This window comes from Haliotis asinina, chromosome 11 (assembly GCF_037392515.1).
Source record: "Haliotis asinina isolate JCU_RB_2024 chromosome 11, JCU_Hal_asi_v2, whole genome shotgun sequence".
Taxonomy (NCBI): domain Eukaryota; kingdom Metazoa; phylum Mollusca; class Gastropoda; order Lepetellida; family Haliotidae; genus Haliotis; species Haliotis asinina.
The window spans coordinates 44073605-44101534 of record NC_090290.1 but is presented as its reverse complement, the minus strand read 5'-3'; the positions used below and the strand labels follow the sequence as shown (position 1 = coordinate 44101534).

The following is a 27930-nucleotide window of genomic DNA, read 5'->3' as shown; positions in this document are numbered from 1 at the left end:
CAACGTGTTAAGTCCCCTTCGGGTGTTCCTGACGTCATATTGCTGGAATATTGCTAAACGCGGGTAAAAGTAACTAAAACCCTGATTCCAGTTCTAATCCTGAATTAATTGTAACATCTTTATTCAAGAAGAATGTAGGCCCCCTGCCCATGTTCACATATACATGTGGTCAGTCAGCATACATTGATATTTCTAACACATTTGAACGTGTTTCTGGGTCGGGTAGGGCAATACGTGGTGGGGTAAACGAATAGAAAATTTGGACAGGTTATACCCTACGGCGGTGCATAGTAAGTATATATATCTCAAACTATACTCTTTGAAACCCCAAAAAGTTAACACCTGAAAGTATAAGTGTTGCTTTATTCTTAACCTAGGTAAACCTGGGCCCCAGCGTTATTCGTTACACTCCAGTGGATGAAATTCTGGAAATTATTTCCATGCTTATACATGTATTTTGTGTGACATTTTTCGACGTGAGATGGAAACGATCATAACAACGTGTGGCGGGCCCACCGTCCTCGACTACAGCGAACAAATGATAAAATGTATCTTTCTGTGACCAATATTGTTTTATTCCATTTGCACATAATAAACATCTGATGAAGAAAGAGTTTAAGTTGAGAAAAAGTTTCTTCATGTTGGTAAAACACACCTTGATCAAAGAATAAGTAATGGCTCTGTGGAATCGTCTCTCACACGACAGGTCTGTGGTTTGAAATGAGACAAATGTGATCAGTATAAGTACGGCTGTGATGAGAGTACAGCAGTTGTTTCCCTTCTTTAAACTTTTGGCCAACAAGGGTAGTAATCGAACTGTAAAGAAAACCACAAACTTTTGATGACGATTGCCATGATAGAATAATTGCCGACGATAATGACTGCAACAAGTCGGTTGACAAGGTGTCAGGGATATAAACTACCATAAACCATTGCTGATTACTGATTACTAAATGATTCATCTCTATCATAATATCATGTGGGTGTTTGTTTTGTTTGTAAATGATCTAGTCGGGAGTACAGAGATCGAGCATATTCGCACGAAATGGCGGCCATATACAATGGTCATGATGCCACTTGGCAGATTTGTTTTGTTATGTTCAGCAACAGTGTGCCTGAAAGTTACTAGCCTTTAAAATAATTTACTCGCCCGAAATTTTTAATGCAGAAACTAAGCAGAAGATTACAGAAATATATGAGAATAATATATTGTGGTCATGACACGGGCTCCATCATTAAGGTAATGCTAATGTCATGAACAATTTCATCCGGCCGTTCATAATCATGCATGATTTAAAGGCATATTATTACTTAGCAAGTAGTGACTATGCTTGTCGTAAGAGGCGACTAACGGGATCGGGTGGTCAGACTAGCTGACTTGGTTGACACATGTCATCGGTTCCCCATTGCGCAGATCGATGCTCATGTTCTTCATCACTGGATTGTCTGGTCCAGACTCGATTATGACCGTCGCCATATAGCTGGAATATTGCTAAGTGCGACGTAAAACTAAACTCACTCACTCACTCACTTAGCAAGTCAACGAGAGAGATATATTTACAAAATGACCCCATCAAAAGTAGTCCCAGTCAGGACAGTGACTATGAAGATTTACTGGCTCGGTTGGATTTTTACTAGCCACAAGCTAACGGGCCGCTGGGCACACTGGAATTATTCATATTTAATGTCGGCGAAATCCCATGATCATGGCGACGTATTGTTGATTGTTGAGCAAGTTGTTGTTTGTTGTTAAACTCAGCAGTATTCCAGTTATGCGTCCAATTCTAAACCGGATATTCACATATCGAGTGAACATGTGACATTCAGGATGATCGGTGATGACAAAGATTCTGACACCCGTGCAGATTTTAGAGCGGGTTAGATTTTTTCTTCATTAACCCGTTTTTGTATGAGGCGACTGGTAAGATCGGGTGGTCAGTGGCCAGACTCGCTGACGCGGTTGACTCATATCATCTCCCAATTGTGCAGAACGATGTTAATGATACTGACCAGTGGATTGTCTGGTCGGTCATTAACAGACCGCCGCCATGTAGCTGGAGTATTGATAGATGTGGCGTTAAACAACAAACCAACCAAAGACTCAGAGGTACGTACCCAGTCCATGACACCGACAAATCCATTGCGTTGCCCTGCACACGAACCGAGACGTAGAGCACTGTTGCTCTTCACGAGATCACCTGGAATGTAAAGATAAAACTAAATAGTGAGTGAGTGAGTGAGTTTAGTGTTACGCCGCACTCAGAAATATTCCAGCAAGATGGCGGCAGTCTGTGAATAATCGAGTCTGGACCAGACAATCCAGTGATCAACAGCATGAGCATCGATCTGCGCAATTGGGAACCGATGACATGTGTCAACCAAGTCAGCGAGCCTGACCACCCGATCCCGTTAGTCGTCTCTTATGACAAGCATAGTCGCCTTTTATGACAAGCATGGGTTGCTGAAGGCCTGAAGGCCTAACAATTCAGGAGAGAGCGTTTGAGGCCGACTCGCAAAAATTCAAGTGAGTGAGTGAGGTGTTACGCCGACTTTTAGTGCTAATACAACAATATCACACCCTAGGCCTCTAGTTTCGAGAAACACTAAGCACAGGGGTAGTTTTAAGTTAATATTAAGATATGGCACTTACGACTTTTTTAGGACTAAGAAAGCCTTAACACCAGAAAAGGGCTTCATACGCTTTAACCTCTCGGCTGCCCCACCACTGATTTTACTATGTGTTATGTTAAGGTTACTGACGTTTGAGCGTGTTTTGATCATAATTTGATCACAAAGATGATCAGATTAATGTAATAATATCTCATGACACTATATTCGGTTTTGGTAATAACCAATTTTGTTGGTTTTCTCAAATGCGGGCAAAATTTCCAGGTCGCCAGTGTTCGACACAAGTGACAGGAATGGATGTGTGAGTTTAGATTTACTCTTTTAGCAAACTTCCAGCAACGTCACGGCAATGGATGCCAGACATGGACTTTACACATTGCACCCATGTGAGGAATCAAAGTCAGGTCTTCAGCGTGACGATTTAGGCGTGGAGTATCCATTGCCTTATCAGCGAACGCTTTAACCACAAGGCGACCGCACCGTTCAAGAGATTGGAACGTCGAACTTACCAATTAGTCTGTTACTGTTGATGGTACGACCGCCAAACTCGTAGTCTATCCGGACGCTGAGAGCGTCCATTGCCTTCAAGACGACCAAAGTGTTGAACTCCCCAGACTGTGAACACCAACAACAACGGCAATCATAATAACAATTATGATTTAGTTTTACGCCGCACTTAGTAATATTCCAGCCATATAGCGGCGGTCCGTAAATAAGCAAGTCTGGATCACATAATCCAGTGATCAGCATTAATAACTACGCAACAGGGATACAATGATATGGGGAAACGGATTCAGCGAGCCTGACCACCCGACCCCGTTAGTCGTCTCTTGCAACAAGAATGGGTTACTGAAGACCAGTTCTAACCCGGATCCTCCCGGTCCTGGATAAGTAAAGAGCTGATACTCGCCATAACGGGACTGACGGGGTCAGGTGGTCCGTTACGTTGAATCGGCTGACACATGCCATCGTATCCCAAATGCATAGGTCGATGGTCAGGCTGGATAGTTTGGTCCAGACTCCATTATTCACAGACCGCCGCCATATAACAGGAATAGAACCGCGTTAAACAAACAAACAAACAAACAAACAAACAAACAAACAAACAAACAAACAAACAAAGATGTCTTACCTTGAAAGGCACCACGACCTCCACACCTTGAGACATATTGTAAGTTCTGACGCGAACTCTCACGAGATCTTTCTTTCCGTGATTCCGTTGTGTCTTGTCCAGCAAGATCAGAAGTGAGGGCTGTCCAGGGGGATCTTTGGCATCACAGTTGGTGAGCAGAACCTGAAAATAATACAGAACCCCTACAGTGCTCACCACTTGAAATAGTCACCACATGCCATGGGGCGGTGGGGTGGCCTTGTGGTTAAAGAATTCACTCGTCACGATGAAGACCCTGGATCAATTCCCCACATGGGTACAATGTGTGAAGCCAATTTCTGGTCTCCCCAGCCGTGGGTGTTGCTGAAATATTCCTAAAAACCCCGCTCGCTCACTCAAACAACATCGAGGTTATTGATTAATGCAGATAACCGCGCGTGGACTTCTGCAGTGAAATGAAGTTACGCAAGTGAGCAATAACACAAAACCATTTCCAAGGTGTATGCTCTTACAGTTTAGGCATAGGAGATTGCTGATCTTACCTGTTTCTTTGCCTTGGATGTAGGGTCGTCCTTAAATCGCATCTGAACCTGAAGATTAGGATCAAAGGGCCTGTCTTGGAAGGTCCAGAAAATGGCAGAGGATTCGGGAGTGAAGTGAGCAAATCCCTTGTACAGATCCAGGGTTTCGCCACCGCCGATATTATACCGTATCACCTTGTTCCTGATTCTCTTCGAGTTAAAATCCATTGCGAATCGAGGTCTGCACCCTAGGGGTTAAAAGAACGTCTTTTAAAAAAGTCTGTCAGTACAGGTTCGTTTTGGTTTTGATCTTGCTTTGGGATAATTCTGGTATTTACATTTTTTACGAAAATATTATTTGATTTGACATTGAAAAATGTTCTGTTATTTTGTTCTGAAGTATACATAAAATACCAGAAACCAGAATATTTAAAAAGGCATACCATATAGCTGAAATCATTATCATCATAATGACACCGGCACATTCATTCCGGTCAAATTAAGACCGAAGAGATAAGTGAAAATCCGGGTTGTAATTTGTCCTCATGTTATTGCAACCCATGCTTCTCTTTAGAGGCAGCTGCGGGATCTGGAGCCCGTTCCTCAAAGTGATCGTATCTCTACGGCACTCGTAAGTATATGTTAAAGCATGGAGTTACGATAATCTTAGCGCCACGATCGTTTTTTGTGGAAAGTTACCCACTTGTTTGAGCTCGCTGACTTGGATGAAGCATGCTAGATTTACTAAGATATATGCTCATAAAATCTATCATGGGATTATCTGGTCCAAATTCGATTAATTACAGACCGCGGGTATTTTAGCTGGAATACCCGCCATAGCTGATTCGCGGTGTTAAAAGGTTTATTTGATTTCATTTGAGACCGACATATTGCTCTCTAACACAAAATCTGAGTAATATTACACATATCTGTGTCTAATCATATATCTGTGTCTAATCATATATCTGTGTCTAATCATATATCTGTGTCTAATCACATATCTGGGTCTAATCATATATCTGTGTCTAATCATATATCTGTGTCTAATCACATATCTGTGTCTAATCATATATCTGTGTCTAATCATATATCTGTGTCTAATCACATATCTGTGTCTAATCATATATCTGTGTCTCCACAAAGGTACATCGAGGAATCATGCTTGACATATGTACCAAGTTTGATGAAGCTGGCATGTATAGTTTAGGCGATCTGCTCTGAACAAGATGACATCCTCATCATCAGTCATGGTCACATCCCAAGTCATGTTTCCATGGAAACCGCAAAAAATGAAATTCCTATCTGGCTCTAAACCCCAAAAGGTACATCTAAGGATCATGCTTGATATGTGTACCAAGTTTGATGAAGCTAGCACATAAAGTTTAGGAGATCTGCTCCGGACGAAGTGCCATCCTAATAGTCACAGCCGCAAAAAATAAAATTCATATCTGAGTGTAACCCGCAAAAGGCACACCTACGGATCTTTCTTGACACATGTACCAAGTTTGGTTAAATTATCACGAACAGTTTAGGAAATATGCTTCGGGCAATGCATTCCGGACGCAAGGATGGACGTGCGGACGTACAGACGGACGGGCGGGCGGACGCACGGAATTTGTTTCTATATCCCCCACAATAACGAAAACTACAATAACAACAATAAACTACTTAGTAAACGCACGAACAAGAATACATGTATGCGTTAATATCATATCTACATTTTACTTACACTGAAATGTGTTTTCCCCGTGCACACACGTGCAAGTCTTGACGTTGAAGACAGTCCCGTTAGCACATGGCATGATGTTACCGGAGTAGGTGTCAAGGTAGACGGTGTTGTTGCCGGGCACTTCCTCGAAGTAACAGGATCCTGGAAAACATAGTAAGAAACCATGGATCTGGGATGCCATTGTACCTGACTGAAAACACACACAACACACAATGGTCAATAACCTTAAAAAAGTAGCGAAAATTCCCTTTTGCGAGCTCATCACTAGCCAATACATGTGAGAAAAAGTAACATGCGTCCATACTGATGAAACCTTTACAAAGGAATGGAAAAATTGTCACATTTTCACTTAATTTCCCTTCATCATCTGTTTCCCTCGTGGCTTCATCATTTACATTTTATCAGTCTTGGAAATCCCATATCCCCTACTTGTTTTGAATGGTCAGGCTGCATAAAAAAAAATCATAAATAATAAAATTATGGTTCTCGGGCACATTTAAAAAAAAAAAATGGTAGGACTTTTCACACTCGTTCTTACAGACACTTCGTATCGTTAACAAATGGATGATCGGGACGCAGCCAATTCAAAATCATTTTTTTAAAAAGGCAATAAAAAATGTTACGCGCACAAATGAAAGTGACACGCCGATGCCCGAGAAACATTTGACTTTTTTTATATAGCATAAAGTACTACGTGTTGCCTGATGATCGATTCCGAGACCTGTGTACCGTTATATATTGTTTGAACTTTCTGCTACAATAACACGTGCACTTCTACATATGTACCTTTATTGTTGACATCACAGTGTCTGGTATAGGTTTGTACATTAGAAACTAATATCGTTGACGCCACAACGATACGCTTACAATTATAATCTTTACTAGTTTTACGCCGCTCTTAGCTCAATACTTCAGCAATATCACGGTGGGGGACACTAGGAATGGGTTTCCGACATTGTACCCATATGGGGATCGAACCCGAGTCTTTGACATGACGAGCGAACACTTTCCCCACTAGACTACCCCACTGTCCCTTACTATTATCGAGTGTCCTTACACTGGTCAGTATAAATAATCTGTCCGTATTTTGATGGCTCTTTCATAAATACATATGCGGTAGTATATGATCTGTTCTTAAACTGATGACCCTTACATCAACACAATTACAATAATTATTGCATATAGTCTGCAATCATATTTGTGACTCCTACATCAACACCTGTACAGGGAGTGAGTTAGAATTTATCGTCACATCGGCAATATTGCAGCCATATCGTGACAGCAATTTAATTTATATCAGCCATTGGCGATTATACTGAAATTTAGCCAAACAACAGTTTGGCAGTACTAAATTTACATAGAATGTTTTGGGACTTACGTGCCCTCTCAATCTGTATAGTTATACATATTCTATACTTATACTGAAGACCCATACACCGACGCGTCTACATATATACTGACAGCAAAAGAAACGCAAGTTTCGAAGAAATGAATTCTATAAAAGAAAGCGTTTATGCTTATGTCTTCTCTCCACCCACGCACACACCCATCCACCCACACACACCCCAGAGTTGCTTTTCTTATAGTCTTTACGTTTAACCTGGTATTTGCACAGTCATACCTGTCCTGTTCGGATTGTGTCACCTGTCACTCACATACACGTTATAAATAATACGGGGACTTATTTAAGTCGCATCATTCATCAAATATGCATCCTCATACATTATCTGAAATAATAAGTAGAGGATGACTTCACACGACATGTCATTGACACGCTCGCAGTATTTTTGAGCTGCAGCTTAAAATAATATGAACAAAAAGTTTGTCAAGGATTTGTCGTGGATTGATCGTTTGAAGTGTAATGAGACTTGCTTCATGGTTGACTTGACAACGTGTGAGTGATACGTCTTCTAAGGGGATTATTAATCAGACACGTGTATCCCAAGTGGCATCAACATCACGATGTTCCTTCTCGATTTGGCGTTCTGAGTTAAATTAAAGTGCATTTGATGTGGAAACATGCCATTTTATTGAAAAAAAACCCCGATGAACTTTCAAATCTAAGTAGAAAGAGTGATGAACAGTTCTCTAAAATATTCACGTCAAGGGACATCGGAGGGCTTAAAGACGGTAGCCAACTTTGTAGGGATTCGATGCCAGGAATATGACTGACGGGCGAACGGTTCAACCACTCGGCCACTTCGCCATTCCTGAGTGCCCTCGCCCCACCCCCAACCCCAACCCCCAACCCTCTCTCTCACACGCACACGCACACTCACTTCATTATCGTCACTTAGAAGCAGACCCGTGAAGGTCCCGGGGTAGAATAGGCCTTCAGCAATCCATGTTTGCCATAAAAGGCGACTCAGCTTGTCGTAAGAGGCGACTAACGGGATCGGGTGGTCAGACTCGCTGACTTGGTTGACACATGTCATCGGTTCCCAATTGCGCAGATCGATGCTCATGCTGTTGATCACTGGATTGTCTGGTTCAGACTCGATTATTTACAGACCGCCGCCATATAGCTGGAATATTGCTGAGTGCGGCGTAAAACTAAACTCACTCACTCACTCACTCACTTAGAAGCAAATTCAGTCTCCATGAAGTAGCAGTTTCTGAATCCCAGTATATTCCAAGTGTCTGTATGAACAGTACACTGTAACGATTTGTAATTATTATACCATGATAGTATGGCACTGTACGGATGTGTCTTCACCTCTGCGTTGAAATAGTGAGTATATCGTAGAAAAATACCGCTAAGCTGTTTGGTCAGTAAGAGATCGCAGACTGGGTGTGTTGGTTGATGGTTGGGAGATGCAAATATGTTCGGAAAAGTGAAACGGAAGACGAAAATGACGTGCATACGTGGTATTAAACGACACAGACCAGGTTTGTTACCCAAAACCCATCACCCAACTGGAATATAATTTCGTGATCTCGATCGTAGGGACCTATCAAGTAACACTCTTGTAACGTCAGGTAACACTCTTGCTGAACTGGAATATAATTTCGTGATCTCGATCGTAGGGATGTATCAAGTAACACTCTTGCAACGTCAGGTAACACTCTTGCTGAACTGGGATATAATTTCGTGATCTCGATCGCAGGGGTCTATCAAGTAACACTCTTGTAACGTCAAGTAACACTCTTGCTGAACTGGGATATAATTTCGTGATCTCGATCGTAGGGATCTATCAAGTAACACTCTTGTAACGTCAAGTAACCCTCTTGCTGAACTGGAATATAACTTCGTGATCTCGATCGTAGGGGTCTATCAAGTAACACTCTTGTAACGTCAAGTAACCCTCTTGCTGAACTGGGATATAATTTCGTGATCTCGATCGTAGGGATCTATCAAGTAACACTCTTGTAACGTCAAGTAACCCTCTTGCTGAACTGGAATATAACTTCGTGATCTCGATCGTAGGGATCTATCAAGTAACACTCTTGTAACGTCAAGTAACACTCTTGCTGAACTGGGATATAATTTCGTGATCTCGATCGTAGGGATCTATCAAGTAACACTCTTGTAACGTCAAGTAACACTCTTGCTGAACTGGGATATAATTTCGTGATCTCGATCGTAGGGATCTATCAAGTAACACTCTTGTAACGTCAAGTAACACTCTTGCTGAACTGGGATATAATTTCGTGATCTCGATCGTAGGGATCTATCAAGTAACACTCTTGTAACGTCAAGTAACACTCTTGCTGAACTGGGATATAATTTCGTGATCTCGATCGTAGGGATCTATCAAGTAACACTCTTGTAACGTCAAGTAACACTTTTGCTGAACTGGGATATAATTTCGTGATCTCGATCGTAGGGATCTATCAAGTAACACTCTTGTAACGTCAAGTAACACTCTTGCTGAACTGGGATATAATTTCGTGATCTCGATCGTAGGGATGTATCAAGTAACACTCTTGCAACGTCAGGTAACACTCTTGCTGAACTGGAATATAATTTCGTGATCTCGATCGTAGGGATCTATCAAGTAACACTCTTGTAACGTCAAGTAACACTTTTGCTGGACTGGGATATACTTTCTTGATCTCGATCGCAGGGATCTGTATCGTTACAAACACGGGTCGTAGCTATTTGTATCTTAAGTAAATATGTTTCACAGAGAAAATGCTTCATGAATTAGATTTATGAAACGTATTGCAGTGGATGTAAAAGGCTTCCTTCACGACGCTGTGGTAATCCAGACTTGCTGAATATTCTCTGCTTCAATGGCTTTGTTGGGTATGTTTGTCTCCTGGTCTGCACGACACACTACCAAGGGTAGATACTGGACTTCTGCAGTCAGGTGTCACCATTGCTTCAGTGAGATGGTTTGGCTTATTGTTTATTTTGAAAAGGTGTTGCCAAACTAATTACTTATGTGATTTATAAATCCGCATTGTTATGTCAGTGCCTCTTTGTGAAACAATGTTGTAATTGTCTTACATTGTTTTGTTTGGAGGTTATTACTATTTTTAGAATGGAAACTTGGCAGCAAGCTTATACAGCAGCCGAAGTAAGTATATTCCAAGACTACTTCCCGACACCTTTTCAAGTCTCACTTCAAACCCCGCCTCTTCCGCTCTGCATTCCACTAGACTCATTCTGTGTGCATATATATGCATGCAGGTGGATTTAAGATTGTCATAGAGTTAGTGAGCATCCTGTTTAAGATTGTCATAGAGTCAGTGAACATCCTGTTTAAGATTGTCATTGAGTCAGTGAGCATCCTTTTTAAGATTGTCATAGAGTCAGTGAACATCCTGTTTAAGATTGTCATAGAGTCAGTGAGCATCCTGTTTAAGATTGTCATAGAGTCAGTGAGCATCCTGTTTAAGATTGTCATAGAGTCAGTGAGCATCTGTTGATCAATACCAGGCGCTGTAGAATACGATTGTAATTATTATGTTTTACTGATTAAAAATAGTATGCAACGGAAAGGATTCAGGTAATCCTGGCACAGTAAGGTTGGTAAAGCTGATCATCAGCTCATGGCCCTTGTCCTCTTTACACGCAGACCAGACAGCGAATGGGACTTCTCCCAAGAAGCGCTCCCTAGTCGAACCTACCAAGAACTTTCCGAACATGAAGGCTCCCCAACACTGCAGTCTTCTGCATTACCCAGAGTGTAAGAAGGACTGTGCTCCCGGTGGAGAGCACGGTCATTCTCCTGATATGCGCCAAGAGAACAGGAGTTACCAAACCAAAGGCACCGAGAACAATGGGGAGCCTGACGACAGTGCACTTGAGATGCAAGCGAGACATTTCAAAGGCGAGGTTCGCGTATTTTTTCACCTTCCACTCACCTTGTGCTGAGGTCAGAGAAAAGGTCATAGCGAAGACCATGCATGCGACGCATCCTCTCAACGTTGACTTCTCCATCCTGCAAGATATACGGACAGACATTTATCTACCGTAGCCTGTCAAATGTTGTTTTCCTTCATTCAGATCACATTATGTGTAAAATACATTTCAACTAATTTTAAATCACGTTTTGAATTGTTCATTCTTTCATGTTCAAATGTAAACATGTCAGTCCATTATTCATTAACAGCTATACGTTCGGGTAGCAAAAGAAGTAAGAAAATCAAAAGCATTTATATAATGAAATATTAAAACACTGAAAAAAATTATGATATTTTTAAAAACAGAAACAATTAAATGCTTCAGGTTTACACCTAAAGTGCTGTCTGCCGTAAGTGAATCGTACTTTACTGACCTCAAAACACAAAACCTAAACTTTAAGAACACGAAAACTGTTCGACTATAGCATGCAACTTCCCAAAAATTATAAATAAAAAACAGCCCAAAATATAATACCAAAGAACCACAAAAACGAATAATTAGGAAACAAACACATTGGACATTATTGTGTAAGGGTGGCATATCAGTGTGATGTACATTTTTGCTCACTCACTCACTCAATATTTAGTTTTAAAAATTAATCTCTCCGTATTTGAATATTCATTCTAATTTTTCCCACCTAAAAGTAACCACAAAGCAAAAGCAAAAATAAAAAATAATAATAAAAAAATAATAATAATAAAAACCCATTCATTACTGTAATGTACAAAATGATATTGACTGAAATCTCTCAATTTATCCCAAGGAATTTATCTTAACCAATCAACATCTGAAACCAAAAAGAACAATATGTAGATTTGACTACCGAATCTGACTAAACGCTGGCTTGCCTGTCAACCCTTTCAACGATGACAAGACATGAACGGAGTCCCTGTACCTGCCGTATATGATTCATAGGTTGACCTGTCATCGTAAACACTCTGTGTCACAGATGTATCTGGGGACATTACACTCATGATTGATTGGTAATCTTATGCCACTTCTTGTCACAGGAATTTAGCCTATAATGCTTCCACTGGAGACAATCAATGACAAATGATTTTTCTTTAAGCATTGTTTTCTGTTCGTTCAAAAAGGGGAATTTAATTGCTAAAAGACATGAAAAAAGTTTTCATCAATTTCAATATATTTTGACACAAGGTATTTCGAAAATCACGATAATTTTTTAAAGGATTGATTGATAATATTTAAAGATAATTTGTCTTGAATGGGACAAAGATGTTGGATTTTTATAAGTTGCTTGAGACTAACCCAAGACGTCTCATATACTGATGTAAATCAAAGTTAAAGATTTAATTTGTGAATATTTAACCATTTCAATCAACTCTTTTCTTTAGGCTCGTGGATAAGCCAAGGTGGGATTTTATGTCTGTATTTATTTGATAATACATTCATCACATAGATTTATGTCAGTGAACTTTGTCATATCCGGTTGATCGGGTGCAGTCTTTTTGTTATAATGTGTCTAAAACGTGCGGTGAAGGTCGGTTATATCGAACTGACGGATATTACGAACAGTTTTTGTTGTATATTTTGTATAATCGGTTTATGTTTATACGGCTACAAGAAACTAAAACAGTGTGCCCCTTATGGGAATAGATTATATACCGCCAGCAAATGAAACGCAACTCTTTACTGTCTAGTGTGTAAATGGAAGACATAAACATGAAGGATTCATTTTATATGATTTAATCTTTTTCGACACTTGCGGGGATTTTGTTGCTGTTCAGTATAGTTTTCCCTTTTGTAAACACTTTGTATCATCATTATTTCATGCGATTTAGACACAAATAAGATATAGTCTGAATCGTACAATCGACTTTGCTTACAGCAAAGTTTTTTTGATGATGCGGAAATAGTTTTGTCAATTAGATTTACCTATGAAATAACTAACGTGTTTTCATAATATTTATGACTATTTTTATTAGATATTTCAAATAAAAATTATAGATTCCAGTTTCAGTCTTTACCCATATTTGTATATAGACAGGATGATATATTTGACACAGGTATAATAGTTTTGATCCTATTCTTTTGATCCTAAATTTGGACTGTTTCTGTGACCGCATACAACCTTGTAACGTTTTGCTAATCTTATTAGTTTCTAACGTAACGCCCAAATCCATCTGGCTTCGCCCAGATTTCCCGCTTACTTTACAAAAAAAAAGAAGAGAAAAAGACTTTTTGCTAATGCGTTAAGGTTTTACCATCAAAGGTCTGACAAAGGAATGCAAGGGCCAGACAATACATAGTAGACATTTCAGGAATTAGCTTGTCAACATCATGGGCGATGATATGTCATGTTATATTTAATAGAATTTTCACTTCACTATAGTAAAGAACATTTACCTTTCTACTGAAACGTGTGTGAGTGACGGGTGGTACCGAGAGCAGGATATGCTTACTTTTTCACGTATGCCTCGTGACTCACTTGTCATTTTATTTTCGCCCAAAGTATCTAGGTCGGCAAATTTTTTAGATTTATAATTTCATTGCGTCGACTTTACGAAGAAAATACGCTTACGGACATAACAGATGCCAGAATTTCACACACCAAATATATTTATGAGCATTTATCTAGAACTGGTTTGGTGAAGTTCAATGAGGAGAACTCCTAGGTCTATGTACACATTTCGGATAATCGTTCATGATAATGATAGGTGGAATATTGTTAAACGCGGCGTGAAAACTAAACTCACTCACCCACTTTATTCCCTCTTAGCAATCATCTTGCGTCTGTGTCGGACCATACCGAAACATGAGTCTCATTAACCTATTTAGAAAATGACCTACTTTTCAGCCGATCCGAATTTGCTCTTGTTAATGTAAAAATGGACATAAAAAACAACTATGGTTTCAATGAATTCAGAAAATGGTATTTACCAATGAATTTTAATTTTAAACTTTAATAACATCGTATTTTGACATTTTATTGCAAGATGTTGGCCGCATGACCGTAATTAAGACGTGACAGACTGTCCCCGATTGATGAGGTCGTAAAATGATTTACAATGCATCTGACTTACTGGTTACACCTGTTTTGTGTTTTTTGCGCTTATTCAATGGAGTTCTGTAACGCACAATGTGACTGATATAATATCAAGTCCGTAACAGACCGCCAAACTTCCCTTGCGGCAGAGCCTCGTTTTCAGATTTCTAAGTTTCTGTTTTCTAGAGCTGGCAGTGCGACAGAACACGTTGTACGACGTGTTTGCGAGGATTAGAAGGAGCGGAGTGTTGCAATATACATGTGCTTAGATGTATCAGACCATAATGGTTAATATTAATACATCCAGCTACATGAATTAGTCTAATATTCTGGACAGGTTATTGCACCTACATTGCATAATAGAACGGAACTCAGTCAACAGACTTTTGTGTACTCAAAGATTAGACTCGGATAACAAGAAGTATTTACGTAAGGACCTTCAAGTTCGACACAACCGTGTTCGACCGTATCGAGCGGGGCAGTGGGGTAGCCTAGTGGGTAATGCTGTGGCTCGTCACCCCGAATACCCGGATTCCTAGGTACAATGTGTGAAACCCCAGCCGAGATATTATTGCAATACTGCTAAAAGTGGCGCTAAACCATACTCACTCACTCACTGTATCCCTTTGTGTGTCGTTATTGTTAGTGAGCCGTGTTTCTCCACATACATCTTGACATTTTTGTCGCTATATGTTTTTCTGTTGACTTGTTTTGACGAACACCACACTAGACCTAACACAATAGAGTAGTGTCAACCCACGTTAAATAAAAGCTCTTACATCAACAGTTTTATGAGGTAACAAATATATTATATTTACAGTTGTTATGATTAGTTGTCATGGATACGTCAACGACAGAATGATATATTCGTATCTATGTATGGTCATAAACATGTTTATGGTTCTGTTAATATGTATTCACTCTGAGCGAACCCATTTCCGAATCCGACGTTCAACAACAGACATACTGATCTGTGACGTCACATATACCAGACGAGGAAACAACTCGACAAATAAATGTCAGATGAACAGTTCTTTGTCAAGTGACATGTGGAGGAATGAGACATGTTCTAACAATCGGCATTGTTCGTGGAGATATTTTGCGTTAAAGGTTTCCAAATATAACTAAGCATCCAACAGCATTTTCTAATTTTTAAATCAGATATTTAAGGATAACACAAAAAAATACGCACAGACCTTTCCTTAAATAAAAACACATCTTCTGTCAGTTCCTTTGAGAGGCAACTATAAGGAAGAGCTCTTACTGTAACTCTGTTCGTCCATATATATGTACATGTAGTGTCATCATTCCATATCAATCGTATTGTAGATCATATTCGACTTTGTGGTGAATATGATCTACTAATGCTCAAACAGACAATTTTCCATCTACTAATTTGTCCATGTGAACATTAAAGCCGCATCATCTGTTTTGCATTTTGAAACATTAGTGACACATACAAAGATTGTGCGACAAGAGGGATGACTAACTTTAATAAAATGGCACTGTCTTTGAGCAAAATTCCAGCACACTCAGCCTTTGGTGCTAACATTTCCCAGTGTGGTATGCTCACATTAAGCACGATCTGTCTGCGAATGTTGCTCTTGTTCAAACGTTCCCTGAGTATGTATGTCAGTATAGTTTTGCGCCGCTTTTCAACAATATTCCAGCGATATGACGGCGGGGACACCAGAAATGAGCTTCACATATTTTAACCATGTAGGGAATCGAACCCGGGCGTGACGGGCGGATGCTATAACCACTAGGCTACCCCACCGCCCCACGTTGTTTGAGCAGGTTTACACCCGTCACTGCCTCATTAATGCTTTTAAAGAGATATTCAACGGACGCGAGGAGGACGAATCTAAGTGTAACGGGTGTGTGACAAACATGAGGCTCGATGCAGTTCCTACTTATGTTTCTGTGTACCATCTTTTGAGAACACCTGGTATCAGTACTGTTTGATGGCGATTCATGAACACGTGGTCATACCAATATCGGAATAAGTGCAGTCAGACCTTGTTTATCTTTAACACTTTGGTTTTGGAATCAACGATTCGACTCAGTGTCCAATTTTAATTGTTTGTTCTCTAATTAACCTACACACCCAATGTTAAATACATGTCTTCATTAAACAATGAATTGACTAGCTAGAGACGCAATGAATTGGCAAGCGGTAGACATGATAGACTTCGTGTTTTGATATCTCGCTGAAAACAAAGGTAAAAGCGGTGATCACTGTTAATAAGCGGTAAACATCCGACATCTTGCCGATTTCAGCTTTGGTGTTCGAGGCAAATTTGTACACATTTTGATGTTTCGTTGGTGTAACTGACCGTTCGGATACGGCAACCGAACATTCGGATATACGAGGTAAATTGTCACTAGAAAAGTTCGTTTTTTTGTGAAGAATGTTCGGAAACCCAGGTATTCTGATATCTGAAGTTCGGATATACGAGGTCTGACTGTATCAATAGTTTCGGTAGCTAAATGATCAAAAACACTGATGACAGAAAGGAAGATATGAGGTGTAATCCCTTTGGAAAGAGTATGATGACACCAGGTGTTGTAGAAAATCTGTTTGTATGTGTCAATCAGTCATATGTATAATGTTTTGCTGGAAACTGTGCCAGTTAGATGCTTAGGTTAATACAAGTACGCTAAGGTATTGTTGAAGGTGTCTTCAGACCAGGACAAAAGAGAGCAAAACGTATGTACACAGTACATTGATCTTACGCCTGTATGAATAGTTACATTCACACTGATTCAGGTTTAGATGTGAATATATAATATGGTTTCACGAAGATGTAGACTTAGGTAGTGGGAGTATCTGTAGATTGGTGAGATGAATGTATTCTGTTTACACTTAATGTTTCGGATATATTATTGTATGATATGAGTAAGTGAGTTGAGTTTTACGCCGCACTCAGCAATATTCCACCGGTCCATAAATAATCGAGCAGTAAAAGAGTAACACTTGGGGGTAACCATAGTTCGATATAACCTAAAAATAACTGAAAAGAAGATGATTGGTTTTCTTTATTGTTATACACCGAACTCGGCAGTATTCCAGCTATATGGCGGCGGTCTGTAAATAATCGAACCGGGCCGGACAATCCAGTGGTCAATACCTCGAGCATCGATCTACGCAAACTGGATACGATGACATGAGTCAATCAAGAAATAACACCCGATCCATTTAGTCACTTCAAGCATTGCTGAAGAACAATTATAACCCTTGATATTTCGACTACCCGATCCCGTTAGTCACCTCTTACGACTATTACGGTCACACAGGTATGTTTGACTGTATTTACACGAAATACGACTGTTATGGTCACACAGGCATGTTTGACTGTATTTACACGAAATACGACTGTTATGGTCACACAGGCATGTTTGATTGTATTTACACGAAATACGACTGTTATGGTCACACAGGCATGTTTGACTGTATTTACACGAAATACGACTGTTATGGTCACACAAGCATGTTTGACTGCATTTACACGAAATACGACTGTTATGGGCACACAGGCATGTTTGACTATATTTACACGAAATACGACTGTTATGGTCACATAAACATGTTTGACTGTATTTACACGGAATATGAAACGACATAGAGTTGAATCTTGAGGTATCTGATGAACATTGTTTTTCGATTAAGACAGACTACCGTTTGGTTTTCAACAATGAAAAAATGTAGCCAGTAATACCATATTTCAAGCATGCATAGTAATCGCCTAAACCAAAACCATTATCGTTTTATCGAACTCATGCATTTCATCAAATGGAACAACATTAGAACATATTCTACATTTGAGACAGTGTACAGATCAAATCCGGATTTTAGTTTTACTGACAACAAACAAACCATAAACAAACCGTTATGGACATTTATGAGTGAGCAAGAAAGTGAGTGAGTGAGTTTAGTTTTACACCACACTCAGCAGTATTCCAGCTTTATAGCGGCGGTCTGTAAATAATCGAGTCTGGTCCAGACAATCCAGTGATCAACAACATGAACATCGATCTCCGCTATTGGGAACCGATGACATGGGTCAACCAAGTCAGAGAGCCTGACCACCCGATCCCGTTAGTCGTCTCTTACGACAAGCACAGTCGTCTTTTATGGCAAGCATGGGTTGCTGAAGGCCTAGGTATGGGAATTTCTTCTTTATTGAGGTTTGTTTTGTTTGATTTTAAAGCCGTTCTCAGAAGCATTCCAACAGCGGCAGTCTGTAAATAATTGGGTCTGGACCAGACATTCCAGTGATCGATAGCATGAGCCTCCATCTACGCAAATGGGATGCGATGAATGACATATGTTAACCACATCCGCGGGCCTGACCACCAGATCTCTTGAGCCGCCTCTTACGACAAGCATGGGTTGCTGTAAATCAATTTCAGCCCCAATCATCACGGGTATTCAACAATGACATAACGTTAAATTCCACAGACTTTAACCATGACTGTGAGTGGAACTAAATCACAAATTGTGACACAGTTTGTGTACGGTGGACCTTTACTAAAGAAGTCACAAAAGAGCTGTGGTGATTTAACATGCAAACCATTCTGGTTATATAAAACATATATTTCAGAGTCAGGCTCAGTTCAGTCGCAACGGAGACACACGATAAACTCTTTTGTATGTAAATAATTTAATGTAAATTTGTCCAAAATCCGTATAGAGTATAGTGCAGCATACGTACAGCATGGGTTCAGTTTTCTTTAGTGAGTGAGTGAGTTTTAGTTTTTCGAAACCTTTAGCAATATTCCATCAATATCAGGGCGGGGGACACCAGAGATGGGCTTCACACATTGTACACATATAGGGAATCGAACCCGGGTCTTCAGCGTGAAAGGCGAACACTTTGACCACTAGGCTACATAGCCCTCGATTCTCATCAGTGTACATGACGTGATGTTCACGTGGAATGCGTCACGGAAACATCCCAATTATACCCCTACAACATAAAAGCCACCAATGTCATTTCCGACCTACCTGTAACTGTACTGTGCAGGCCGCAGTCCTTGCTACCCAAGATAAGTCTGTGTGAGTTATGCACAGTTCAGCTCCCAAAAACTACTCACTTGGTATGAGGGACGCGCCTGACGTTGCCCAACTCCCACTAGCGGCCTCGCTCAGGCCGTCATCAACCTGTTATATACCTTCGTGCATCACGCATTGTAAGTGACAAGGGGTGACGTACTTCGACATCTCGCGTGTTGTCATAGTGACAGACAAGATTGATACCTGTCTGATTATCTAAGCTGCTCCCATGAGTAAGTTGGCGCACCTTAAACTTCTTTTTTAGTTTGAAAACGATGTGAAATATTGCTTTCACCTGAACTTTTAAATTTAGTTCGGTGTTTGATGTGTAGCCCTAATTGATTGCTGGGAAGAAAAGGGTAGTGTTCATGCATGCCAGCTGGATGTGATGTCATCTGTTGATGATAAATGATGGATTGTACATAGGTGGACATATAGCAGGAATACCGTGACGCCTGGGTTAGTAGTGTGAATCCATGCTAATAAAATAAAACCCTTTTCATAGTAAAATATATCTATTGTACGTTCCCACTTTACACAAGGCATACCTTTAATACAAGAAATATTTTACACTGACACCGAAGCGTTTTGGAAAAGAATGGTGCACCATGCCATACCAGCAAGGACAATGCAATTTAGCTGTACACTTTGAATAGCCCCAACATCCCTACCATTACAACACAAGCACGCACGCACAGTAAAACAGAAAAAGACCCCCCCCCCCCCCTCCCCTAAAAAAAAAACCCCAAAAAACAACAACAACAACAAAAAAAACCCCCAAAAAACAAAGCTCTCAACTTAAACCAAAACAACAGATGACCCTCTCTCCACACACACACACAACACAAACACACGCGTGCACACACACACATACACGCACACACGTACACCTCTCCCCTCCGAAACATGCACTCAGACAAAACCCTTTTTTGAAAAATCAAAGGTACAATGTGCTTAGAGAAAAAACAACTAAGGCACCATATCAAAGAACAAGTGTTTCGTATACTTTCAGGTTTCTTGTAGCTTCATAAACTGTGCGATACCAAGCTTGTGAAGAAACCTAGAAAAAAAAGTAAAGAAAACTTGTCCTTCCATGTGATCCATTATTTTTCCCATCAGTGTAATTGATCTCGCAGATGCGTCAAATTTGAGAGCGCTCTCCACATATCCATCACAAAACGTCTTAAACCATTAATGATGTCTTAAATGTGTACACTTGATTAAACAACAAGAATGAAAGTGACATCAAATTGAAGTCATAAGTCGACATTTGAAAAATTGTGCACATTTTTTGTCGTTGCGCATCTTTGCATGTATCTACATTTGAAGAGCCTAGACGATTACACCTGTCGAGTCTATTTTTCTGTTTCGGGTGGTTAAACCACTGATTATTTGGCCATTGTTTTGAACGATAATAGATCACTGATATGACTTAGGTATGAAACTTGCGGCGAAATTCCGATTCACAGTTTCAACAAAACAGATTAGAGGTGAAAGCAGTCTTTACAGCACTTCTTGAAAACTTATCCAAGTGTATTTATGGTAACAATAGATTCGAAAAATGTCCAACTGATGGCGGTACATATTTCCTTAGTTTGAGACAGTTGTAAGAAAAAGTATAATGATCAAATACTTTACGAGAAAATAACTTTCATGTCCGAGTATATAAACATTCAACTAATCGTGTGTTTTTTGAATCCACATTGTACCACATTTGAAGTATATATTTTCTCTGAGAGACACGGATAACAATGTGTGATTACATTGAGCCGGTTAATCATTGACACAGGGTTTGGTGGTAACATTTCACTCCAGTTGCCATGTCCATACCTGTACCTGTGTGGATATGTAGGTAGCTTCAACCAGACAGAATAACATTAAGATAAGAAGAGAAAGAAGTTCCATGCATGTTTTTAAACCCCCCCAACCCCCCAACCCCCCCAAAAAACAAAAACAAACAAACAAACAAAAACCCAAACAAACAAAAAACAACAACAAACAAAACAAAAACAACAACAAAAAACAGGACAAAACACAAAAACACAAAACAAAAAAAACAAAAACAAACAAGCAAAAACAAAAAGAGTAATCTGAACTTATGTTTTAGTAAGGATAGTATTTGGGAGGACTGTGAACCTGACTTGAGACTCACTGTATAAGCAGTCGTAGCAGTTCCGTTGATAGAAAGAAGTATTAACATGACTACACCGTGTTTATGTCGAGCACCCGCACCTCCTTGTGACCGTTTGTGGGACGACACAAGGCAATGGAACCAATAACCTTTAGTTCCCTGGGCAGTTCCAGTCACTACACTACTTTCATGTACATGGATATTCATGTGTTTGACGAATCCTTCCTGGGGTGATATCTGTATGCAAATGCATCCAAATTAAGATATATCGTTCTTGAAAAAATCCATAAGAGAAGTTTATTATTACTACAAAAAATAACAAAACCGAATGATTCATCCGCTATTTGCATATTTCTGATGACAACTGGGTGAGATATGAGTAATTAAATTCTTTTGAACGTTACATTGTAATGCGTGTTAAAATGTTAATTATGACCATCAGGCATACCGTGTTGTCATGGATGCTTGGCATCTCACACATTTACGAGAAAACATGAACAGGAAAGGCAGACATAAGAATTCAATTGCATCAACTGTACAAGAAAAAAACAAACAACCTCACGAATCCCCGTGCAAAGATCAAGTGTCCAGGTGGTCATGAAAGAAATGGACATACTCTTCTCTAACTACCCCCCCACCCCCCTCCCACAACACACACACACACACACACACACACACACACACACACACACACACACTCACTCACCTCCTGTCATGAAGGGTATCGGAACAGTGAGTTGAGTTCAGTTGAGTTGAACTGAGTTCAGTTGAGGTGTGAGACCAGGTACTGACTAACATACGTAAATTGTAGAAAAGAGTCATTGTCTTGTAATGTTTTTTGTGAGAATGGAAATCAATAAGGGTTGTCAAACACTTGATCTTTTGGTTCATCACCAACTTTCTTATATTTGCAAATATTTTTCTAAAAATTCGGAATATATCGTGATTTAGTACTCCATTGCTCAATAAAACAAATTAATTATTTTAAAGAAATCGGTGTCTGCAGATGTATATTTCTATCTGTCGAGAGCAACGAGCAAGGTTTCTCTGTAATAATATCAGGAGTTATGAGGTGACTGAGTGACACGTGACAGTGACGGAACTGACAGTGACGAGCATGTGCCCCAACTTACAAGGTCCGTATGTCGCCAGGCAATACGTGTTGTACACACAACTCCTGAGTGAGTGCTTAAATATTAGCGTTGCTATTATATATCAACATACAAACAATACAACAACAGATAAAACTCGGCAAATGTTTTTTTTTCGTAAAGAGGTATTTCAGCAAATAAGTAGTATTAGTAATAGTAGTATTGAAAGGCGGTATTTTGTTGAGCAGTATCCCACTTATACAAGGCAGGGGAAACTAGAAAAGGCGGTATTTTGTTGAGCAGTATCCCACTTATACAAGGCAAGGGAAACTAGAAAAGGCGGTGTTTTGTTGAGCAGTATCCCACTTATACAAGGCAGGGGAAACTAGAAAAGGCGGTGTTTTGTTGAGCAGTATCCCACTTATACAAGGCAGGGGAATCTAGAAAAGGCGGTGTTTTGTTGAGCAGTATCCCACTTATACAAGGCAGGGGAAACTAGAAAAGGTGTTATTTTGTTGAGCAGTATCCCACTTATACAAGGCAGGGGAAACTAGAAAAGGTGGTATTTTGTTGAGCAGTAGACTACTTATACAAGGCAAGGGAAACTAGAAAAGGTGGTATTTTGTTGAGCAGTAGACTACTTATACAAGGCAAGGGAAACTAGAAAAGGCGGTATTTTGTTGAGCAGTAGACTACTTATACTAGGCAAGGGAAACTAGAAAAGGTGGTATTTTGTTGAGCAGTAGACTACTTATACAAGGCAAGGGAAACTAGAAAAGGTGGTATTTTGTTGAGCAATAGACTACTTATAAAAGTCAAGGGAAACTAGAAGGGTGGTATTTTGTTGAGCAGTAGACTACTTATACAAGGCAAGGGAAACTAGAAAAGGTGGTATTTTGTTGAGCAGTAGACTACTTATAAAAGTCAAGGGAAACTAGAAGGGTGGTATTTTGTTGAGCAGTAGACTACTTATACAAGGCAAGGGAAACTAGAAAAGGTGGTATTTTGTTGAGCAGTAGACTACTTATACAAGTCAAGGGAAACTAGAAAGGTGGTATTTTGTTGAGCAGTAGACTACTTATACAAGGCAGGGGAAACTAGAAGGGTGGTATTTTGTTGAGCAGTAGACTACCTATACAAGGCAGGGGAAAGTAGAAAAGGTGGTATTTTGTTGAGCAGTAGACTACTTATACAAGGCAGGGGAAACTAGAAGGGTGGTATTTTGTTGAGCAGTAGACTACTTATACAAGGCAGGGGAAACTAGAAGGGTGGTATTTTGTAAGCCAGCATTCCAGCAATACATTGGAAGAAAAAACATAAAAGGTGGTATTTTGTATTTGTGTTCCACTTATACATGGCACCCTGGGGAAACTAGAAAAGGTGGTATCTTGTAGAGCAGTAAGTTAGCAATATATGACAATGAAAACTAGAAAAGGCTGTATTTTGAAAACGAGTATTTCAGCCAAACAAAGCAGGGTAAACCGGAGAAAGGCGTTATTTTGTAAATCAGGGGCGGTATTCATAAAAGAACTTAAGTCGGAAAGTAACTTAAGCTTTTGAAAAGAAACTAAGTTTTTCACTCTTTCTGACTTACTTTTTAAGATTTTACTTTAGTCATATTCATGAAGCAGTTTAGGTTTAAGTTTTGGCAATTTCTGACTCAAATCTGAAGACTGGTCAGGGATAGGCTTAATTAGAAGGTGTTTGACACAAGTCAGTAAACAACATGGCTGCCGTAACGAGGAGGCGTGGTCCATTTCATCAAAGAAGGCAAAGTCTCGTTGAATACAGTGATGAAGAACTCATTCGTCGATACCGTCTTGATGGGAATGACATTAGATTCGTTGCCAGTCTAATAGCGCCAGACGTAGAGCCAACAACCACCCGTAACCACGCTCTGGATGCCATACAAAAGACGCTCATCACACTGAAGTATTTGCCACCGGAAAATTTCAGTTGTGTAATGTGGACGATCAAGGTGTCAGCCAGAGTTGTGAATGACTGCATACGAAGTTTGTCATCTGACAGGATTGTCAAACAGTTCGTTTGCTTCCCCTTTCAACTTCGTGACATCAGGGGTCACCAGTCAAACTTCTATCAGATTGCAAGCTTTCTCGGAGATGTGGGGGTGATCGACGGAACGAACGTTCAGATTGAAGCTCCAATAGAGAACGAAAATACGGTTTGTAGACCGGCATAATCACCACAGCATCAATATAAAGATCACTTTCGATAGCGAAGACAAGATAATTGACGTTGTCGCTCGGTGGCCTGGATCGACACACGATTCACGCATATTGACTAAAAGCAATTTTCACACCCTTTTTAAAAAGAGTTCCACCGGAAGTCTAAAAATAATTCGGAATCACCCTGGTTATCACGCGGGTGCACACTACGGAAAAAAACTTGGTTTGTCTTTGGAAACTTAGCTAAGTTTCTGACTAAGTTGCTTTATGAATATCAACCTAAGTCTCAGACGTAGCTAAGTCAGTTTTCAAAAACTTAAGTCTGGACTAAGGAAAAAACTTAGTTTCTTTATGAATACCGCCCCAGTGGAAACTGAATACGCTAATAGTGGAAACTAGACAAGGTGGTATTCTGGGAAGGACTATCTAACAATGCTTTGGCAGGGCAACTAGGGAAGACAATACTTTGGCAGGGCAACTAGGGAAGGCAATACTTCGGCAGGGCAACTAGGAAAGGCAATATTTTAGGAAGGCAACTAGAAAATGGCAATACTTTGGCAGGGAAACTAGGGAAGGCAATACTTCGGCAGGGCAACTAGGAAAGGCAATATTTTAGGAAGACAACTAGAAAAGGCAATACTTTGGCAGGGCATCTAGGGAAGGCAATACTTTGGCAGGGCAACTAGGGAAGGCAATACTTGGAAGGACAACTAGGGAAGGCAATACTTGGAAGGACAACTAGGGAAGGCAATACTTGGAAGGGCAGCTAGGGAAGACAATACTTGGAAGGACAACTAGGGAAGGCAATACTTGGAAGGGCAGCTAGGGAAGGCAATATTTTAGGAAGACAACTAGAAAAGGCAATACTTTGGCAGGGCATCTAGGGAAGGCAATACTTTGGCAGGGCAACTAGGGAAGGCAATACTTGGAAGGACAACTAGGGAAGGCAATACTTGGAAGGGCAACTAGGGAAGGCAATATTTTGGGAGGGCAACTAGGGAAGGCAATACTTGGAAGGACAACTAGGGAAGGCAATACTTGGAAGGGCAGCTAGGGAAGGCAATATTTTGGGAGGGCAACTAGGGAAGGCAATACTTGGAAGGACAACTAGGGAAGGCAATACTTGGAAGGGCAGCTAGGGAAGGCAATATTTTGGGAGGGCATCTAGGGAAGGCAATACTTGGAAGGGCAGCTAGGGAAGGCAATACTTGGAAGGGCAGCTAGGGAAGGCAATACTTGGAAGGGCAGCTAGGGAAGGCAATATTTTGGGAAGGCAACTAGGTAAGGCAATATTTTGGCAAGGCAAATGGGGAAGGTAATACGTTGGCAGGGCAACCAGGGAAAGAGGTATTTGGGGAATGAGTATTTCAGAAAAGAATTAACAGATGAAACTACAAAAAGGCTTAGCGAATTTTATCCATATTCTGTTTTGGGTGGTCCTGATGTGATGAGGTGACGTATTGACCAGTAGTTACGCCACCTGCCGCCACCATTCTTAAAGTTACTTACTAAGTATTTCTTTTTTAGGCAAAGAACATTTCTCTGGTTGGAACAGAATTGTTTGCTTTTTTTTATCAACGCTGCACTTAAACCTGCACCAGCCTCATTACGGCTGTGTGTGAAATTATGGAGTGTGTACGAAACAATCCAGTAACTGATACTTTGAGCAACATCCCACACAATTAGGATACCATGACGTGCATCAACCAAGTCACTGAGGCTGACCACCCGATCCCGTTGGCATGACGACAAGCAGGTTTTTTTCTGGAGATAATTTCAAACCTAAATCGTCAAGGGGTAGCAAGACCCTGTGATCAATAAAGTTTTAAAGCATATTACTGTATGCCCATCCGTACTATCATTGTATATGATTTTAACAATATAAATTCCGGTAACCGAGCTACCAATAAACAGACATATTTTAAGGTCACGTTTCCACGTGTGTTGGAAGGATTTTGTTTCAACGCATTTTAATAATGAAAATATCTTGAAGGCAATTTACACTGTGAACGACGAGCACTTGGATTCTAATTCACTCAAGGTACAGTGTGTGACGACCCGTGAAAATCCGGGTTTGAACTGGTCTTCAGTAACGCATGCTTGTCGTAAGAGGCGACTAAGGTGGGCAGACTCTCTGAATCGGTTGACTGCGTAGATCGGTGATCTACTATTTACAGACCGCCGATATAGCTGGGATATTTCAATGTGCGGCGTTTGCTAACAAACAAATAAAAACAACAGGGGACTTAGTGGTATCTTCAGTAACTTAAAGTCAATGACAGGATCACTGTATCGCGGCGCTAAGGCTGACATAGCTGAACTGTTGTTATAAGTGTATGGTAAGGATTGACAAATATGTCAATCTTAGCGCTGTGACTTGATGCCGATCCGTTCTGGTTGTCATCAACAGTGTCAACGTGACCACCTGCGTCCATTCAGGAAGTGGCCGTCAACACCATTTCATACGACACGATGACCCACTTGTATCGAGGCCTGTGTTTTGGCTTGTCGGACAAGCCTGTCATCCCTTCACTGTGATGGGTTGTTAGAAAACGCTACAAGGATATCGAAATTATTGATGAACACAGCGTCAGCGGAAAGTGAGTGAGTGAATGAGTTTTACGCCACACCCAGCAATATTCCAGCTATATGTAAATAATCAAGTCTGTCCTAGACAACCCAATGATCAACAGAATGAGCATTGATCTGGGAACCGATGACAGGTGTCAACCAATTCAGCAAGCCTGATCACCCGATCCCGTTAGTCGCATCCAACGACAAGCGTAGACGCTTTAAAGACAGCGATTTAGTGACACATTTGGTAGACATGTAATGTTTATGGAGCTTTGGAAACAAATACAAAAGGGGTATGCACGTTCACATCACTTTGATTTTACCTAAAAGTTTTGACGATATTGACAGTTTACATTATTACACTGAATCAATGCTTATAGTAGTAGACAGGGGCATGCAAATACGGAGTCATCATAGGCATATAGAAAGTGTGACACTGTGCTTCATCAGTAAGATACTGTTTATACTTACATGAAGACTGTGTAGGTCAGTACCATGTAGCTAGCGTACGCTTCCTCATTTGTACAAACGTCCCACAAACCG

At 40.3% G+C, this 27930-nt stretch overlaps 1 protein-coding gene across 3 annotated transcripts; it reads right to left on the bottom strand.

Moving 5' to 3' along the window:
• Nucleotides 1-553: 553 nt before the first annotated feature.
• LOC137255879 (uncharacterized) lies at nucleotides 554-27930 on the bottom strand. 3 transcript variants are annotated; one of them, XM_067793457.1, is made up of 8 exons: nucleotides 27859-27930; nucleotides 11303-11379; nucleotides 5990-6130; nucleotides 4282-4508; nucleotides 3761-3922; nucleotides 3138-3243; nucleotides 2116-2198; nucleotides 554-816 (listed from the first exon to the last, which is right to left on the bottom strand). In XM_067793457.1, the coding sequence occupies exons 1-8, from the start codon at nucleotides 27882-27884 to the stop codon at nucleotides 784-786; spliced, it is 855 nt and encodes a 284-aa protein (XP_067649558.1). In that variant the 5' UTR covers nucleotides 27885-27930; the 3' UTR covers nucleotides 554-783. The 3 variants fall into 3 exon arrangements, with proteins under 3 accessions (XP_067649558.1, XP_067649561.1, XP_067649560.1); XM_067793460.1 differs by lacking the exon at nucleotides 27859-27930 and adding an exon at nucleotides 19447-19508; XM_067793459.1 differs by lacking the exon at nucleotides 27859-27930 and adding an exon at nucleotides 19358-19492.